The sequence below is a fragment of the Heloderma suspectum genome, chromosome 2 (assembly GCF_057233095.1).
Source record: "Heloderma suspectum isolate Gila_16-S chromosome 2, 16-S_ref, whole genome shotgun sequence".
NCBI classification, from domain to species: Eukaryota; Metazoa; Chordata; class Lepidosauria; order Squamata; family Helodermatidae; genus Heloderma; species Heloderma suspectum.
Window position 1 is genome coordinate 169094703 of NC_139459.1, and position 20168 is coordinate 169114870.

The 20168-nt window shown below is 46.9% G+C and overlaps 1 protein-coding gene across 1 annotated transcript in view; it reads right to left on the reverse strand.

Moving 5' to 3' along the window:
• Window positions 1–1018: 1018 nt before the first annotated feature.
• ICAM5 (intercellular adhesion molecule 5) overlaps window positions 1019–20168 on the reverse strand; it is a 32878-nt gene continuing 13728 nt past the window's right edge. Inside the window, exons 6-11 of the mRNA XM_084835889.1 lie at window positions 15512–15754; window positions 14366–14608; window positions 13688–13930; window positions 7237–7479; window positions 4404–4667; window positions 1019–1860 (exon numbers count right to left, since the gene is read on the reverse strand). Of these exons, the coding sequence (XP_084692015.1) occupies window positions 1643–1860; window positions 4404–4667; window positions 7237–7479; window positions 13688–13930; window positions 14366–14608; window positions 15512–15754 (1454 nt within the window). The 3' untranslated portion in view covers window positions 1019–1642. The remainder of the gene's footprint in view (window positions 1861–4403; window positions 4668–7236; window positions 7480–13687; window positions 13931–14365; window positions 14609–15511; window positions 15755–20168) is intronic.

Below are 20168 nucleotides of genomic sequence, written 5' to 3' on the forward strand. Positions count from 1 at the left end.
ATGGCCCAGGCTGAGTCCTTGCCCCTTTCCTTCCCTCCACTGTGAAAACTCAAGTTTCCGAGGAGGAGGAAGAGGGGCATGACTTGAGAGACACTGGGGCGTGTCACAAAACAAAGTGGGAAAAGTTAGGGGCAGGGCTCAGCTGCTCCACTCAGATAGCTGCTCTTGGAAGCCAACGTAGGAGGGAGCCACCCTAAGGGAGGGGCATCACTGCGAAGCAAGCATACCTAAACTGCCAGCAACTTCTCTACCCTCTGGTTCATCTCCTCCACTTAGAGATTGTTGATTAGTTGTTCAGGGTCTGGGGCAGTCTCAGAGTCAAAATAAAGTCGTATTAGCCTGAAGCTTTGTCCACTGTGGTGTTGATTGTGAAGGGAAAGGACGATCCATTTCTGACAGTAACTAAGCCTTAGGAGAGGCATTTCAACTTTTTAGAATGAGGAAAAACTGCAGAAAATTTGGAAACTACCAAACAATCGGTTGTTGGGGGGAAGGGGGTGGGGTCATGGCAAGGAGGTGTGGCCATCTGGAGAACTGCCAAGGGCCAGATTGGGACCCAGGAAGGCCGGATTTGGCCCCTGGCCCTGCCTTACTGGCTCCCAAAGCCCTCAAACTTCCTTCCTTCTGACCCTTTTTAAATATGCAATTGGTTACCTAGGCTAACAGTCAGCTAGAGGCTATTTTGGCACTTTCACAAAATGTATTCACACTTCCTTGGCCATGCTTAAGTATAGGGGTGGGGAGATGATGTTGACTTCAGGACACCCCTCAGTTTTTCAGTCTCATAGGCAAACCAATCAAACTAAGTTGAAAGGCATGAACGTTCAGGATTAATTTGGTTCACCTTGATCTCCTATTGTATCTTATTTCAGGAAGTGATGGGCTTGATTCAGTTCAGTGTAATTCAATTAGAATCATAGTTAAGCCAAGCTAGAACAAAATTATATTAATCCAGATTAAGCGTGTGTCCTTGGTATCTTAATCCAGTTTGACTAATTCTCAGAGTAACTTTCTGTGTAACCATCAATTAATAATTGCATTTATTCAATGTGCTATTAAGGTTCCTTGCCTCCATAATATTTCTTTTAAAAATTACAATCTTCGTCTTGTCCTCCTAGAAAGCATGAAGTCCTGCTCCATAGATGAGGATTTGTGGTCCAGAGGTGATACTTCCCATTTTGGCAAGGCATCCTATCATCTGTAACTTTCCAGAGTGACTGAAGTTGCAACCATAATATGTTAACCGGCATTAACAGGTATAAACCGATCCCATATCGGAACAGCAGTTAGTTGCTCAGATGTAACATTTCCGAGGACCAATGCAGTCCCACATTTCCACTACAGAAGTAATAGAGAGCCTGGACGAAGTGTGACAGAGAAAGGCTGCTTTAACACTCATCTGGGCAAGTGCTATGAGTGCCTGGCTGTAAAATTGGCCTTCCATCCTGAGAACACTCAACAGTGTGCCCATCAATCAGCTGTTAATAAATTCCACAGCGAAGCAGAGGGCTGTGTGGTTCACACACCCTTCCTTCAGAGGCAGAGATGGTGATAGAAATAGGAGGGTTGTACAGAAAGTTTGCTTTCACTTATTCCTCTCTGCCTGGGGAGACAAGGCCTAAAGGTACCTGCCCAGACTTGCTCAGGTCCTGGTGAGCTGTATACCATAGATGTCACCATCGCAGGGCCTCTCCCGGTTGAGACAAGTGGCTTCAGTAGAGTTCTCTGCATCGCGCACATTATACTCTCCTTTTTTACAGGCTGTGGACTTGAGGTAGTAAATGACCCCAGCCATTCCTCCTAGGACCAACATGGTGGCACCAGCAATTGCTATGACAACAATAACATACAGCCAATGATCTGCAAAGGAGGAAGCAGAACACAGCATATAGTTAGCAGCTTTTTGCCCTACAAAAGGAATTCTTGCATGAGAACCAGGGAAGCTTTCAGCAACCCTCACTAGGTCCTGAGTAAAAATTTAAATGCAAGCCATGTCAGCCCACATGGGGCAGGCTGCATTTGGCATGAGGGTATCTTGTTCCTTTTTCAATTTCATCCTGCATCTGAGAAAAGTTTACCTTTAATAAGCCTCTCTTTATTAATTTGTTTTAAATGAGCTGTTTTATCTGGACAAATGGTTTAGATCAACGTTCCCCAACCTGGTGCCTTTCAAATGTTTGGGACTTCAACTCCCATTAGCCCCAGCCAGCATGACCAGTGGTCAGGAATGCTGGGAGTTGTGGTCAAAAACATCTAGAGGGCACCAGCTTGGGGAAGGCTAATTTATCACTATAAAGAAATCTCCGAGGCAGGGTGCTGGAGGACAAACAACAGGAGAAGAATGCTGTCTTTGTGTCCTGCTTCTGGGCTTCCAGTGTGCTGGAACCAGTCATATTCTTCTCCTCCCCATATACTCCAACTGCCCCTCTGTTACCTCTCTTCTTCTTCGTCCCGCTCCCAACATTCTTTGCTAAACGTTTCCAAAGTCTGCAGAAGCTTCAGAATGGAGCAGAACAAAATTTGCATAAATGTTACAGTTTTAATTGGATTGTTGCATTTGCATAATTTATTCTAACTAGATGACAGAAGTGTTGGAAAGGATGCTTTCAGGCGATGCAATTGCCCTGCCCTCATTCATGGAATTTTACAGAGTATGTGTGTGTCCAGATGTTGTCATCTTCCATTTTTAGCCCTCCTATGTTTTTCTACCACTTCTTGCATCCTTGATTCTTTCTGCAAAAAATCCGATAAGGATGGAATAGTTGCACAATGCCTTTTGATGGGTACTGCTAGGACCTCTCTTCCTGGGAGCACCCACAGTCTCTGTATGACTGGAAAAAATATTTTTAATGAAAAGCAGCCTGATTCCTGTTTGTGTTTGCAATTGCTACTCACTTTGCACAAACAGGAAAATTACGCAAATCGAGCAGTGATCGAACAGGAAATTTGCACAAATTTCCCCAAATCTATGTCATTTTCCTAATTTGTGCAGCTTTCCTCCACTGGCTAAAGTGGGGCTGATTCAGTCTACAGAGGGAATCTGCACAAATTAGGATATTTGCACAAATCAAACTGGGAATTGGGAACAAGATGAACGCAAGGGCATGTTCAACAATTTGTGAATATTTTTGGCGGACACATGCTTGTGCTCACGTTTGGAGCTTTGAATGGGCTGCCCTTGCATGTTTTGCGAGCAAAAATGAAATTCTCATACATCCCTGATCTGAGGGCCACAGGTTCTCCAGCCCTGAATTTATTTATTTATGACATTTATTATTAAATAAATAAATAAACCCTTTATTTGTTTGTTTGTTTGTTTTAAATAAATAAATCCTCCAAGGAACTCAAGGCAGCGTACATAGTCCTCCTCCTCCCCCATTTTATCCTCACAACAGCAGACCTGTGAGGTAGGTTGGGTTGAGAGTTTGCGACTGGCCCAAAGTCACCCAGTGAGCTTCCGTGGCTGAGTGGGGACTAGAACCTGGATCTCCCAACTCTAGCTACTACACCACACTGAACTAGGGGATGTGTGTGATTTTGAACAAATAAAAAGGTTAAGCAGTCCCTCTCCCCACATCTCTACCATACCATTGCAAATTCGAGGGGACCAGCCTTCTATGACTGCGTTCCATTAAAAAAAGAAGAATGATGGGAGAAGGCATCTGCTGTGTAACATCTAGTTTCCCTCGGTATGGATGTAAAGTTTCCTTGATACAGGTCTGTCAAGCAGACACCGCTCACCATGTCCTTGACTGGCCTGTTCTTTTGCCAACACTCAGCTATGGTGGCTGGTCTAGCCCAGGGGTGGGCAGAAACTAGAGTGGTATCTATTGGTAGACCTTTGGGTGATTTGCAGTAGACCTCCAAGGATGTCTGACTCATAATTGTTTAACCATAGCAACAGCTCCCTCATCCTCGCCCGCCCCAAATTTCGCTGTTAAAATTAAGAATGCTTGGAGGAAAACCAGGAGTGGATTTTTGTGTGTAAGGACTGTGAGTTCAGTACTGAAAACAAATTCCTAGCTGAATGCAGTCAGGGGTGCTTCATTCCTTAATTCTTAGTCTGCCCTTTTTTTAAAGCTACGATTTTGCACATGGCTCCAGCTAATGGTTCTCAGGGTTCCAGGAAATAAACAAAGTAGATCCTGAAAGCTTGAAGTCTACCCACATCTTCCACTTGGACCCCCCCCCCCCTGTGTTTTCCCACCACTTCTTCAACCTTTTTTCTTACTGCGGAAAATCTGTTTAAGGAGGAAAAGATAAAATAGCTACACAGTGCCTTTTGATTGATAGCACTAGGACCCCTCCATCTAGAAACACCCCTGCTCTAGACTTCGTTATCTTAGCACCCAAGGTGCAATTGCAGGAGTATATTTCAAACCCTTTCCACTTTGTGGCCTTACCTTCCACCTGGATTTCCACCTGGCTGTGCTGCTGCCCATGTTTGTTTCTAGCTGTGCACTGGTACACACCACTGTTCTGCCCATCTGCACCGACAATGGTCACTGTGCTGTTGTTGCTGACATAGTTGAGGTTGGAGGCCTGAGGCACTCTCCAAGTATAGCTGGCAGCTGGGGACCCATCCGCCTGGCAGGTGATGCTGACGTTTTCTCCCCTTCTGATGGGTAAAGAAGCACTGACAGCCAGACCAGAGATAACAGGCCTGTCTGGAAACAAAAGTGGAAGAAAGGGGTGGCTCCAGTTCACCCAGAAAACCCAAGCTGTATCTGCCTCTTCATTACTGTGGTATTTCACTGCTGCTAGTTAGCTGAGCTCAAGGAGTTACAAGGGAAACAAGATGTATCTGAACTGATCACTCTAACTCTTCCTTCTTAGCCTTCCAGCCTGGTCAGGAGAAATATATCACTGGAAATTCAGAAGGAGGGGAAGTTAATCCCCCTGGGTTTAATTCACTGGTGCAACCTTTGGAAACCTACCAACTGCCTCTTCCTATTAGAACTAGGAAGAAGAGGGGGCAGGGGACAACACAAGAATGCTTTCTTTGTGATTTCAGGCGCTATTACTCTAGCCATCTCCTTTGCCTCATACCTGTTTGCATCATTCCAAGCCCCAGCACCACGTGACATATTGCTAAATCAAAATGCTGCCTAGCAGCCCATGCAGAACAAAGCTACTCCCATGCCTGAGTGCCACCATCATCAGGGTGGTGTTCCTAACAATGGCATTGCCCTGTCCTCCCTCCAGTACATACAATTTTAATAGTAAGACTTGACTGCTAAACAATATGCTAGAGTGTCAGGAAGAAAACAGGGAAACACACATGCATGGTTGGAGGTACTGGGGGCAATACTTGCCAGGCAGAGAAGGCCTGGAAACATTTGTTTAAGATGCACTGCTTTTCCATGAATTTCAAAGGGGTGTACAAAAAGGTTTGAGAATATATCCATTTAAAACTAGCTAAAAACAAAATAAGATCATGGCATCTGGCCCCATCACTTCCTGGCATATAGAAGGGGAAGAAATGGAAGCAGTGACAGATTTTATTTTCTTGGGCTCCAAGATCACGGCAGACAGTGACAGTAGCCATGAAATTAAAAGACGCTTGCTCCTTGGGAAGAAAGCTATGGCACACCTAGACAGCATAGTAAGAAGCAGAGACATCACCTTGCCGACAAAGGTCCATATAATCAAAGCTATGGTCTTCCCAGTAGTAACGTATGGCTGTGAGAGCTGGACTGTAAGGAAGGCTGAGCGCCGAAGAATTGATGCTTTCGAACTGTGGTGTTGGAGAAGACTCTTACGAGTCCCCTGGACTTTAAGGAGGTCAAATCATCCATCCTAAAGGAAATCAACCCTGAGTGCTCATTGGAAGGACAGATACTGAAGCTGAAGCTCAAATATTTTGGCCACCTAATGTGAAAACTCCCTGGAAAAGACCCTGATGCTGGGAAAGATTGAAGGCAAAAGGAGAAGGGGACGGCAGAGGCTAGATAGCATCACTGATGCAATGAATATGGACTTGAGCACACTCCGGGAGGGAGCGGAGGACAGGAAGGCCTGGCGTGCTATGGTCCATGGGGTCACGAAGAGTCGGACACGACTTAACGACTGAACAACAACAACAAAACAAGCACAAGTGCAGCAGATCAGAAGCAGCAATAATTTAGCCTTCAAAGGCAGAGTGGGGGTGGGGGTGGGGAATCTTAGGTTGCCTCTAAAAGGACAACAGAGGGTCAAACACACCTCTCACGAAAGGGCATTCCAATATATCAGGGCTGAAATGAAGAAGGAGAAGGAGAAGGAGAAGGAGAAGGAGAAGGAGAGATGTCAGAGGACAATCCTCTGTTTGAAGGCATTCCTCTGTTTGAAAGGCTGACCAGTCCAAGTCCAGTTTAAAGAGAAAGAACTGTAAGAAGGGAGAGGAAGGAAGGGCCTTGAAGTTGCCCATCAACAATTTGCACCTGGGTTAAATCTACACTAGAGGTTTTTATCAGCACTGAAGTGCACTGATAACTGTTGGGGCACATTACGCATTCCATATATTATTATTATTTCTTATTATTATTTCTTGTATTTATATCCCACCATTCTTCCATCATGGAACTCAAGATGGCTACATGAAGTTCCCAGGTGGTCTCCCCTCCAAGCACTGACCAGACCCAGACCCACTTAGCAAGGTGGCTGCCTCATGTGCCTTCAGACCATGCCCTGGGACCGATTTTCTAGCATTATTTCCTGGTTTTTATTCTGTATTATCCAAAATACCACAACAGATGTCACTGTGTGTGAGGTATAAATGCGCAAGACGGATATAGCTTCACCATGATGGGATCATATGAATATGACACAAGGTGTAGATCTGGCCCTGGACAGCAGACTGGGCAGACACTTTGGCTACCCAGTCACAGTCTTCCCCACTATGGTGAGAAGGGTTATATTTCTATTTAAATTATTGTGATTATTTCTAAATTTGCCACTTCTTGCCTTTTTGGGAGGGTTGTACATCCCTCTTGCACACACTTTACTAATAGGAAGAGGGTCGAATGTGTGTGTGTGAGGGGGCCTCTATTACCAGCAAACCACTTGGTGAGGGGGCTTGCTCTCCCACCCCTTCATCTTCCCATCATTCCATCATGGCCAGCCCAATAATTGCCAACCAGGGGATTATAGGGATGCTTGTGGATAAAGAGAGTCACCACTGCTACCCCACCCGCTGTCAGGCATAGATGCCCCTGGACATTTTGAGTAAGGGCTGTGTTTAAACTGATGACTCACATTCCACTTGCACATTCACCCTCCACCTCTCGGTCCCGTGGCCATTCGTGGCCTTGCATTGGTAGATGCCAGAGTCATTCCTGCTGACATTCCGCTCTCCGTAGAACTCCTCAGTGGCTCCCTCTTTGATGCACAAGACAAGCGGGGTGGGAGTTCCATTTGCTTCACAGGCCAGTGACTGCAAAGTCCCTTCCAGCCAGGTCTGGTTGCTTGGGCAGCTGGTCTCGTCCATCTTAGGCTTGGCTGATACACACAGAGAAAACAAGCAGGTTTTCAGAGCCTTCCTAAAAGCCCACAATGTTGGGACCTGACAGATCTTCAACAGCAACCCATTCCAGAGGTGAGGGGCCACTGAAGAAAAGGCCCTCTCTCAACTACTTGCCCACCTAACTGCCCTCAAAGGTGGGCAAGTGAGAAGGACCTCTGTTTCTGTTCTTAAAGTGCAGGCAGCCTGATATGGATGAAGGCAGTCGTTCAATTAATTTGGTCCCACACTGTTTAAGGCTTTAAAGGTCAAAATCGGTACTTTATTGGGCTCGGAAACACACTGGTAACCAGTGCAGCTGGCACAGTAGAGGCAATGTATGAACTGACCCCTTGCTCCCACCAACTAGGGATGTACGAAAGTCACTTACCTGAACCCGAAAGTTGATTCGCGGTGGGGGGGAGGTGCTCCGTCCCTCCCCCAAAAATTCTGGCCGGGGGGGGAGGCGCCCCGTCCCTCCCCCCCGAAATTCTGGCCGGGGGGGGAGGCACCCCATCCCTCCCCCCCCAAAATTCTGGCCGGGGGGGAGGCACCCCATCCCTCCGGCCACGAATCCTGTCCTGCTGGGACGCAAATGGCAGCGGCCGTAGCCGCCGCCGTTTGCGTCCCTGCAGTCAGCCGTGATAGGCTACGTAAATGTTTACGTAGCCTATCACGACTGAGTGGGAAAAAAAACAAAAACCTGCGCGTATGCAAATGGCGGCGCCCATGGGCGCCGCCATTTGCGTTCCTTATTTTGGCACGTGTAGTCTACGTAAACATTTACGTAGACTACAGCGAAAATAAGGGGAACGCTATTTGCGTTCCCCTTATTTTCGCCGTAGTCTACGTAAATGTTTACGTAGACTACACGTGCCAAAAAATAAGGAACGCAAATAGCGGCGCTCATGGGCGCCGCCATGCATACGCGCGGTTGTTGTTGTTGTTTTTCACTCAGCCGTGATAGGCTACGTAAACATTTATGTAGCCTATCACGGTGTTCTTTAAAAATCTAGCCGTGATAGGCTACGTAAATCTTTACGTAGCCTATCACGTTTTGTTTTGTTTTGTTTAACTTGGAAATGGCGGCGGTGGCAGCCGGTCAGAAGACCGGCCGCCACAGCCGCCGCCAAACCGTCGCCAGAGCCGCCAGAGCCGCCAGAGCCGCCAGGGACATTCACACAAGGTAAGTCCCGTCCCGGGGGAGGGCGGGGGGGCAGACCATTTCTCCACCAATTTCGGGGGGCCGAATGCCAGCCGAATGCCTCCCCGAGATTTGTGGAGAAATTCTCTGACATCCCTACCACCAACACTTGGGCAGCCACATTCTGCACCAGCTGAAGTTTCCATGCTGTCTTCAAAGGCAGCCCCACATAAAGCACATTACAGTATTCTATCCTGGATGTCACCAGTGTATGGATAACTGAGGCAAGGTCCATCCTCTCTGGATAGGCTGGTATGTCAGCTGTGGCCCTAAGCTGGTAAAACACACTTCTGGACACAACAGCCACCTGAGCTGTTCTCTGAGCAGTCCTTTAACTGAGCACCCAGTTAGTGCAGATGCCAGGAGGACTCCTAGACTACATACTTGGTCTTTTAGGGGGAGTGCAACCCCATCTAAGCCCAGTTGTAAACCTCCATCCAGGGTAGTTGGTTTCATAAGAACATAAGAAGAGCCCTGCTGGATCAGACCAAGGGTCCATCTAGTCCAGCATTCTGTTCACACAGTGGCCAACCAGCTGTTGACCAGGAACCCACAAGCAGGGCATGAGCGCAACAACACCCTCCCACCCATGTTCCCCAGCAACTGGTGCCTCTGATTACTGGACGCAGCATAGAGGCAGTAGGACTAGTAGCCATGGATAGCCTTTTCCTCCAGGAATTTGTCCAAGCCCCCTTTAAAGCCATCCAAACTGGTGGCTATCACTACTTCCTGTGGTGGCGAATTCCATAGTTTAACTATGCGCTGAGTGAAGGAGTCCTTCCTTTAATCTATCCTGAATCTCCCACCAATCAGCTACATAGGATGACCCCGGGTTCTAGTATTTGGGGGGAGGGAGAAAAATGTCTCCCTATCCACATTCTCCACACCATGCATAATTCTGTAGACCTCTCTCATGTCTCGCCTTACCCTCCTTTTTTCCAAGCTAAACAATCCCAGCTGTTGTAACCTTCTCTCATAGGGGAGATGCTCCAGCCCCCTGATCATTTTAATCGCCCTTTTCTGCACCTTTTCCAGCTCTACAATATCTTTTTTTAGGTGTGGTGACCAGAACTGAACACAGTATTCCAAGTGTGGTCGCACCATAGATTTGTATAGGGGCAGTATGATGTTGGCAGATTTATTCTCAATTCCTTTTCTAATTATGCCTAACATGGAGTTTGCCTTTTTTACAGCCACTGCACACTGGGTTGACATCTTCATCATTGAGCTGTCCATCACAACCCCAAGATCTCTTTCCTAGTCAGTCACTGCTAGCTCAGATCCCATCCGGCTATATTTGAAGTTGGGATTTTTTGCCCCAACGTGCATCACTTTATGCTTGCTTACACTGAACTGCATTTGCCATTTAGATGCCCATTCTCCCAGGGAGAGATCCTTTCGGAGCTCTTCACAATCCCTTTTTGTTTTAACCACCCTAAATAATCTGGTGTCATCTGCAAACCTGGCCACTTCACTGCTCACTCCTAATTCCAGATCTTTTCCCAACCTACAGTACCTCCATTTTGTCTTAATTCTCAGCTTGTTCACCCTCATTCACCACAAAATAGCCTCCAGACACTGGTTCAAGAGTTCCACAGCCTCCCTAGGATGTGTAGATGGAAATGAGAGATAAAGTTGAGTATCATCCACATACTGATGACACTTCGGCCCAAACCTCCAGATGACTTCCCCCAGCAGTTTCATGTAGACATTAAAAAATACAGGGGACAGGATGGAATCTTGTGGCACCCCACAGGCTAATGGCCATGGGGTGGAACAAATGTCCCTCAGCACCACCTTCTAAGACTGCTCTTCCAGGAAGGACTAGAAGCACTTTAAAATCATGCCTCCCAACCCCAAAACAATCCAGAAGAATACCATGGTTGATGATATCGAAAGCTGCTGAGAGGTCCAACTTGCACTCCCCTCACCAAGGCTGGTTCCATCCCATAGCCAGGCCTGGAACCTGATTGGAATGGATCTAAAAAATCAGAATCCTCCAACACTGCCTGAAGCTGCAAGGCCACCACATGCTCCAGCATCTTGCCCAAGAATAGCAAATTTGATACAGGGTGGGTAGTTATCTGAAACCATAAGATCGAGATCTGGTTTCTTCAGCAAGGGCCTCACCACTGCTTCCTTCAAAGCTGCTGGAACCTCACCATCCCTCAAGGAGGCATAGACCACCTTGGACATCCAGATACTCAGTGCAGCTCTGGCAGATTTCACAAGCTAGGATGGACAAAGATCTAAGGTGTAAGTAGTAGGCCTCAGTCTTTCAAGCAGTTAGTCCAGATCCTCAGGTTGTACAAGTTGAAAGGTATCCCTAACATGACTAGATGGTGCACTAGCCCCATCCATTTCAGACTCTGTCAAAACAATGGCATCCAATTCAGCACAAATACGAGCAATAGCATCTGCAAAATGTCTAGCAAATTGGGCCTTTGGGGGTTCAAGTTGTTGTACTCTAAAGCCTACACTCAAGAGGCCTTTAACCAGCTGAAAAAGCTCCATTGGCTGACATTGAGCAGTTGTAATGATGGTGGGGAAGTAAGGTTCCTTCGCCTCTATCACTGCCACAGAATAAGATTGCAAATGGATTCTTGCCTGTGTTCTATCATATTCGTTACAAGTCTCCCGCCATTTGCACTCTAACCATCAACACGGTCATTTCATCGCCCTGAGCTCCTCAGAATACCAAGGAGCTGACACAGTTCTATGACGGGTCGAGGCAATAGCCCAGGTCCTCCCCTCGTTCCAAGCGAAGACCAGGGCCTCAGCAGGACTGCCAGCTAAACCTGCAGGAAAATCCCCACAAGACCTTAGAAATTCATCTGAATTCATCAGCCTCCAGCAGCAGACCATCAAACCTGGTCCCTAACCCCTGCAGCGGTTACAGGTAGCCTGAAGGTCAAAACTGATCAGATAATGATCTGACCAGGCCAATGGAGTCACAACCGGCTCCCCCATCCACAGATCATTTTCTACCAATCCAGTAAAGAAAACCAGAACCAAAGTGTGCCCTGCCACGTGTGTTGGACCAGATATTATATGAGACAGGCCCATGGCTGACATGGTGGCCATGAAATCCTGAGCCATTCCTGACAAGGTATTGCTTAGGTACAGCCAGATTTGGATTCAGCAGGTAAAAAAAGTTTTTAAAAGCCACTCAAGCAAACACTTTCCCCTTGAACTGCCTCAAAACCTGGGAAATCTCCCAGACTACAAGGTTCTGCCTCTCCCCCTCACCCAGCATAATGGGCAAACTGTCAGGAGTGCCCTAGTGGCCTCTTTCAGTCTACTCCAATAGCCAACTCAAGACACAGACGAAAGGATTCGTTTCAAGGCTTTAATCCTTTTACAACTTAATGACCTTTCAGATGCTATCACCAGCGACTAAGCAAGGAACAGCAGAGTAGCCTATGCTCCGGGTAGGCAGTTGGTCCCCGTTTGAAGGAGAGTCACTTGAAGACCCTGAAGTTATGGGCTAGGGAAAGATCCTCCCTCTTTCCCTTAGGTCCATGGGAGGTGACCGTTGCTTGCGCGCCAAATGGGCGCTACGCCTCCTTTCCACGCCCTCCATCGCTCATCGTTCCCTGCGTCTGCATCGAGCGTCTATCAAGCCCCATTCCCACACTTTCTCACTGCTAGGATCACTATCTATCTCAGGAATGCCGGCAGGAGGAATCTCTGCCAGCTGCTGTGCCTGTGAGGGATGAGCTGGCTCCTCTCCCACGGATTGCTGATCCTCCTCAGAATCAGAACTGCTCTGGGGTTCTATTGGCTCAGTTTCCACCCTGACACAAACCATCTACCCCTAACTAAGGGCATCAGAGAAACTTGGCTCCCAGAGTAAAAGAACATTACTTAGACTAACCAAAGACCTCGGACCAGTCCCCTTAGCATTGGTTAGAATAAGGGCTTGACAAGGTTCAATAGGTTGCTGCTCCAGACCGTAGCCACCACTGACTTTCAACTGCAACCTTGACTGCCTTGGCCACAGTCCCATGCCGGTTTGTAGCATTACACCAGAAGGTTCCATTGTGGATCAGGATCCCTTGTCCCTGGCTAAGGTGGTATGACATGTCATCCTTGATGCATACAACCTCTGGAGGCGGAACCCCCTTAGCTTTACAGGCGAAGGTGGGCAGTGCCCCTTCCACCGAGGTCCAGTTACTTGGACATCTAGATTCATCCAGTTCTGGCTTATCTAAAACATCAAGAGAGAGCATGACATTTTGCAAAAAGCGAGGCCAGTGTTTTTCAAAAGTGCTCCTGGGGGGAAGCTTATCACGGGTTCCTCAGTGAGAAGATCAAACATGGTGGACAGCTTGATCTTCTCTTGCAACATGCAGCCACAGGGAAGTTTTGAGAGAGTTCCCTGGGTGCCCTCTTGTTTCAGCAGATCAACAGTGAGACTAACCAACCTGGCCTGCACCCCTTGTTAACTGATTATGCACCCTAGAATCTTCTGCAATGTGTGGTGCACTGGTGCTTCCCTGGCAAATGTTGACAGTTTTCCTTCAGCTAGAAAATTTGAAAATCACAGGGCTAGGTAATAGCTATCCATTCTGCATACTCAGAACTTCATATATGGAGTTGGCTGTCTGTGATTACAGGCTCCCTCATCTACCGGGGGGGGGGGGGGGAGTGCCAGTTGGTCATTCAGCTGAATTCAGACTGCAGATAAAAAGTAGCTCATCACATTCCTTTGAGACAGAGCTCAAACCAAAACAGGGTCTCAGTTTTCTAGTGTACCTCACAGTTCTGCCCCAGAATGCTATAAACCTCCCTACCTATTATCATTCCATCATATCATTAGAACTGAGCCAAAAATCAACCAAGGATGCAATCCTATGCGTGTTTAGATAGAATCAGGATTGTGCCCTAAAATGAGAGGCACAAAAAAGAACACAAAATGATATCAGTTGTTTTGGGTCGGCCCTAAACAACCAGGCAGTCAAAAACCTGCCAATGTGGCCCCCCAGTCAGTGCTCACTTACATTCTACTTGGATGCTCACAGCCCTGGTGCTGGAGCCATGCATATTTGTGGCTGTGCAGGTATAGATGCCGGCGTATTCTCTAGTGACAATCTGGAGAATCCCAGGGCTATAAGTTACACCATCTTTAGTGCACTCAACAGTCGGCTCTGGGCTTCCCCAGGCAAAGCAGGTAAAAATTTGCTCTTCCCCCACTGTCCACATCCAATTCTGGGGACAGCTGGAATTGTCCATTTCAGGCTCATCTAGAAGATAAAAAAGATATAGACACTGATTTTGCAATGGAAATGCTGTGTGCAAACATAGGTCTCATGTGAATCACAGTTATCCAGAGCTGGGGAGCCAGAGAAACTTCCTGACAATTCCCACTGAAGACACATTGGCCTCTTCAGTGCAAAAGGAATTAATTTCCGACACCTAGGAAGTTTCTGGTGGGAACTCAGTCTGTTTTTAACACTCCAATCCTAGGTACATTATTGAGCTGCAAATTTTGTGGAGAGATACTATATATCTTAAGCCCCATTAAAATCCACAGGATTAAAGTTTGGACTCATCTGCACATGTTGCAGAAACCAGGCTTGTGCCTAGTTTCTTCTTCTTCCTTTAAAAAAAATAATAAATGTTTTATTTCTTCAGCATCAGCTCACATGTCCTGCATGTAATGTGCAAGTTGCACTTACACTCCACCCTGATTGCGACCGTCTTGCTGCTTGACCCATGTGCGTTGGTAGCATTACAGTGGTAAACACCGGCATGGCTTTGTGTGACGTTCTGCACCCTTCTGGCATCATACGCTTTGCCATCTTTCGTGCAGGAGACCTCCGGCACTGGAACGCCATCAGCTTGGCAACTGAGATTCTGTAGGCTCCCTTCCAGCCATGTTTGGTTACTTGGGCAGTCGAACTCACCCAGCTGAGGCCCATCTGCAACAGAGAGGAGATGGGACAATGCATTAAGCGATAGCTGAGGAAACTCAAATATGCCACAAAGCAGCTCAGGTTACTCTGGGGTCTTCATAATTAAGGATGTGTCAGGCCCTGGCTTTGGCCTTGAGCAAGAGGCAAGGCTCAGAGATGGAGGAGGATGAGCTGGATGTATCTGTGGCCACCGTACTGTCAACTGGAGGACACAACCAGGTTTCAGATACTGAACCTGAGGTTGACAAGTGTGAACCTGCAGACGCTGAGCCATGCCTCCTGTAGACCATTCCCCACTGAGCCCAATTCCTATGAGCCAAGCACCTCCCACTCACAGCGGCACTGGGAACGAGCCAGGCAAGAAGCCACCAAGAGGCACAGAAGCACTTGCCTCCAGGCCAGGGAACTGTCTTTAGAAGAAGCTGCACCCCTCAGAGAGGAGTGGGTGGCAAGCCCAGGACAGGTAGTTTGGACCAAGGGAGTTACAGGCCTCGGTCAGCCTCCAGCTTTTGTAGGTCCATGTTGCTCACTTGGAGCTAGGAACGTAGGTACAAAGAAAGCTGCCTTGTACTGAGTCAGACCCTGGGTCCATCTAGCCTAGTATTGTTGACACTGACTGGCAGCCATGGCTCTCCAGAGTTTCAGGCAGGATTCTTTCCTAGCCCTACCTGGAGATGCCAGGGATAGAACCTGGGACCTTCTACAGGCAAAGCAGCTGCTCTACCACTGAGCTACAGCCCCATTGCCCTTTCTGGGCTTCTGCTTGAGGTCAGGATATGACAAGCTGTTGCATCTGACATGTTCATGTGCTAAGTTCAGAGCTCTTATCACTGGATACCTGAACAGATTAACTAGCTGGGACACCATCCTCTCTTGCCTCGTATACAATGACACAAAAATGTCACTTACATTCCACACGGATGGTGACTATTTTAGTGCTGGACCCAAGCTCATTGGTGGCAGTGCAGTTATAGATGCCGGTATGGCTCCGGTTGACTCGCTCTTCCTTTTCCACGTTGTAAGCGCGGCCATCTTTGGTACAAGCCACAGATGGCTTGGGGTTTCCCTTGGCCATGCAGCGAAGCACTTGCAGTGTTCCCTCTACCCACGTAGGGCTGCTGGGGCAAGTGGACTCATCCATTCCTGGCACATCTGCAGTGTGCAGAGGGGAACACACACATTGGTTGAGGCTCTTCTCTCTTTGGGTAAGAAATAAAGGGGGAGGTTTAATGCTGGATAATGTTGATCAGGAATATTTGGGTGGCATTGGGCAAAGACAATTACTTAAGCCTCATTGGCATGTAGGGTTGCTTTGGGAAGATCTGGTCCTACCATGAGCAAGGGTGAGGTGATAGGCTCAAGCGGAAAGTTCTGGCTATTGCTAAAGAGTGAAAAATTGTCTGTTACTTATTATATTCCAGGCGATGCGCCAGCAAAGTTTGCTACCCAAGAAACTCTTGTGGCTGAGCTAGCCTTGCCTGCTGTGGTTTTCTGCTTCAGATATCAAAACACCTTAGGCTGGCCCTGGTTTCACAGTTTTGACCTACATGTTATTGTTGCTTTAATTGGCTTCTTATCTTGTAGGCAGCCCTGAGCACCTTTTAGTGGAAAGGCGGGGTATAATATTTTAAATGAATAAGTAAGAAAATAAAATGATCTGTTGAACTTTCCTGCCCTACTATTGTGAATTCAGAGCTATTGTGAACTCAGGGCAATGACAGGTATTTTAACTTAGTCCCTTGTTCACTTTTTCAGGTTACTCTTCAATTACATGGTTATAGTGGAAACTCTGAACATCTATCTCTGAATGCTTGCAATCCTTGTGGTATTATTTACACCAGGGGTAGGGGATTTCAGTCTTGCATGCCTTATTTTTTTTAAAACTAGAATCCTAGTTGTCCACCATTGTGCTGTAAACCTAGGAAGCATGAGTGCTTACATTCCTGGGCACTGCTATATGCAATAGAAAAGCAGGCTATATTTTATAAACAAACAATTAAACACACTGTTAAGGCATAACTAGTTAAGGCTACGGATGGAGAAATATGTCAGTTTTACTTCCTCCCAATTTGTTTAAATCCTACATTCTTTCAATCTCGTTTATGAAGACATTTGTAAATTTTGGTTAAGTTCTTATAAAAAAAACGAACCCAACGAAATTCTCACCCATCTGCACTGGCCAAATTCAATAGGTACAGCTACTCCCAGCATGGAGAGGAAGATGTTGTACCTGCCTGCCATAGAGCTGTTAAACATAAAGAGCCTGCCAGAAAAAAAAGAGGTGGTAACCCTAATTCAGCACCACAGCCATGGTTAAATACCATGGGACTCAAACCCAGGCATTTAAGGGCTAAGCATACAAAGGTAGGCCTAGGTGGATGAACCTCTTAGTTTTGCTTTCTCCTATGTTCATTCTTTATTTCAACGTTTTCCATCCCATTTAAGAAGAAATCTGCAAATCAACTGAACTGAGCAAAATTCTCACTCAAACTTAGCTAAAGCATAGCTAATCTGTGTTAAAGGAGCCCAAGTATGCCCTCTTGCTTGAGAACACTGGAAGTGCATTTCTGGATCAGTGCTTAATTTAGCAGTCTTTGCACAAATCCCAGCAACCTTCAAGGACCAGGTGACAGAAAGTGGCCAGCAATTCACCACTGAACTATGACCTATCTTGGGGGTAGGCAACCTGGTGCCCTCCATATGTTTTGGACTACAACTCCCAGAACTCCTGTTCATTGGCCATGGTGGCTAGGGAGTCGTGTTCCAAAACATCTGGAGGGTATGAGGTTGCCTACTTCTGACTTGTCTACTGCCCAGTTGGGCTGACCCAAAATGGCCTATCCAATCTAACTCTCCTATTTGCGGGTGACAGAATGAGGGGGAGCGGGATTCATTTTCCCCCCTGCTCTTTTTATTTTAAGGTTTAAAAAGCTGCTATACGTGCTGACAGCAGCCAGAGCAGAAATTCAGCCACCACCATGTCCCCGGAACAACATTAGCAGAGTGACACTAGCATTGTTCCAGGGACATTTTGAGAGGGAAATGTGGCGTAGAGGGGAGTCCTGCCACTCAGGCGGCTGCTGGGGCAGGTGGGGTGGTTTTTTACTTCCTTAGAAGCAGTTGCCACCATGGTGAAAAACTGTAAATAAAACAAAAAAAGGAAAAGGAAAGGAAGCTAACAACCACATCATTAATGCTCCTGCCCTCCAAAATAAATAAATAAGACCCTATACAATTATTCGCTACCTCCAAAACCACAGCCCAGTCCCAAACTGAAGAACCCCCAAACCTGTCTGAAGCTAGACCAGCCCTGCAGCCCACCGCTGGCTTACCCAAGTATATGAGCTGAGATGCACCTCAAAAAACAATCCCCTGATTAGCTGGTCACCAAATTTTGGGTCAACTCTTTGATCATGTAAAAAGACCAGAGACTGAATCAAGTTTATAATAATGAGCTGTTGCCTCCAAGAAATTCACCACAGCTGCAAGCCTCAGTGATCTAGCACCTGTGTCAGAGAAAGATGCCTGGAAAGAGTAAGGTCTACATTCTCCACTTGTCCCGCTTTGTCTCTGGGAGTATCCAGCCAGATGCCTCTGAAAGTTCACAAAGAGACTCATGAAGAGATGGCCATCCCCTGTCTCTTGCCTCCTAACACTGGGTACTTACTGAGGTATATTATCATTGAACATGGAGGTTCCATTTAGCTACAATGGCTAACAGCAGACGATCAACCTGTTCTCTGCCAGACCATCTGAGTGCAGGTTTAGTGTGTGTGGCAGTCCCAGGTACTGCCAAACCCTCATGTACATTGATACTTCTTTGGAAAGGCACATCTCCCCGCCCTCCATTTCTACTATAGTCATTGGGATAAAGCTACTGTCTAAGACTCAGACTACATGTTACAGCATTTGTTTAAACCTGCTCTTTCCCAATTGCACATAAAGTGGGGTGGAAGTATCCAAATGCGTCCTTCTAAACATTGTCTAGACCAGGGGTAGGCAATCCAGTACCCTCCAGATGTTCTGGACTACAACTCCCATAATCCCTGACAATTGGCCATGAAGTTTGGGGCATATGGGACTTGTAATTCAGAACATCTGGAGGGCACCAGGTTGCCTATCCTTGATCTAGACCGTTTCCATACTTAAGCCAAGTCTTATTAATAAAGTAATTTCTCCTAGTTCATCCAAGTACTTTGGCAGTGTAGCTTCCAGCCTCCTTGGTTTCAGCTCAGTTTTGTCCCTGGAGTCTGGTTCCTCTGCTACCCTCCATCCTTGCTTCTTCCTTCCAATTTCTACCTCTTGAACTGACTGACCACTTCCTAGCTTCACTTATATACCCTGTTCTAGCTCCGCCTCCCAACTTCTTAGCTAATCAGATTTATGTCAAGTTTCTGGTTCTCACAGTAACATTTCTCATAGTACACCCCTGGTGTATAGGCTGTGCCAAGCGTGGGGAACCTCTGGCCCCGTGTGCCGAATAAGGCCCATGGCATCTTTGGATCTGGCGCATGGCCTGCCTTCCTTGCTCCCCCACATACAGCGATTAGGCTTGGGAAAAGAAGGTCCCAATTATAGTCTCTCCCCCCTCCCCCAAGTGCCACACAGGGGAGGGAGCTCAGGAGGGTAGCAGCATTTGGGGAGGAAAGGGTTAAGCCTCCCCATGCACTGCTGCCCCACCCCCCAACTTCAATTCAGTTTAGAAAAGCCTAAACCTAATTGACATGCAAAGGGGATTTTTGGCAAGGAGAGAAGGTTAGAGAGCAGGGAAGAGGAGACAGATTCCTGGTTCGCAGGATCATGGCAAGGGAAATAAGCCATGGTAGCTTATTTCCCCCACCGCACATGCCATTTGTATGCCAGTGGGATTTGCATAATTTGCAGAACCCATGGGCTGTTTTAGGGTTCTGGGATGGCTTGTTAACCACCACAACAAGCTACCCTCTCTGGGTTTACACGACATGACAAGCCATGGTGATGAGGGTGATTATGCACATCCCCCTAGTATGTGACTGGTGCATGCAGCAGGAGAAATAAGCCACCATGGCTTATTTCCCCCTGCTGTGATCATGTGAACCAGGCCAGAGAAGGGGAAGAGAGAGAGAGAGAGAGAGAGAGAGGTGTGTGAATATGGTGCGGATAGATTTGTGCAAATGAGGTGTTGGGGAGTGGGGGTGGCAAACACTTATGTGGGAGTAAGCCCCACTGAACTCAATGAGGCTTACTTCTGAGTAGACATGCAATAGAATTGCACTGTTTCTTTTCCTCCCTTAGGTTCCCCCGGCAGGCACACCCTCTAAACTCCAAATTACCTACCTACTTATTCATTTATAATACTTCTACACCACTTAATATATTAAAATGGCTTACATTAAAATACAACATGGCAATACAAAAATAATAAATGAAACCAATTAGAACATTAAATTACAAATGAACCAGTATCTAAAGAGAAAGCAAGCGTTTTGTAAGTAAGGATAACACAAACGGGCAGAGCAGATTAACTCCTTCACAAGGGCCTAGGGAGAAAGTGGTATCAAAAGAGAAAGATGGGAGCTGTGGGAGG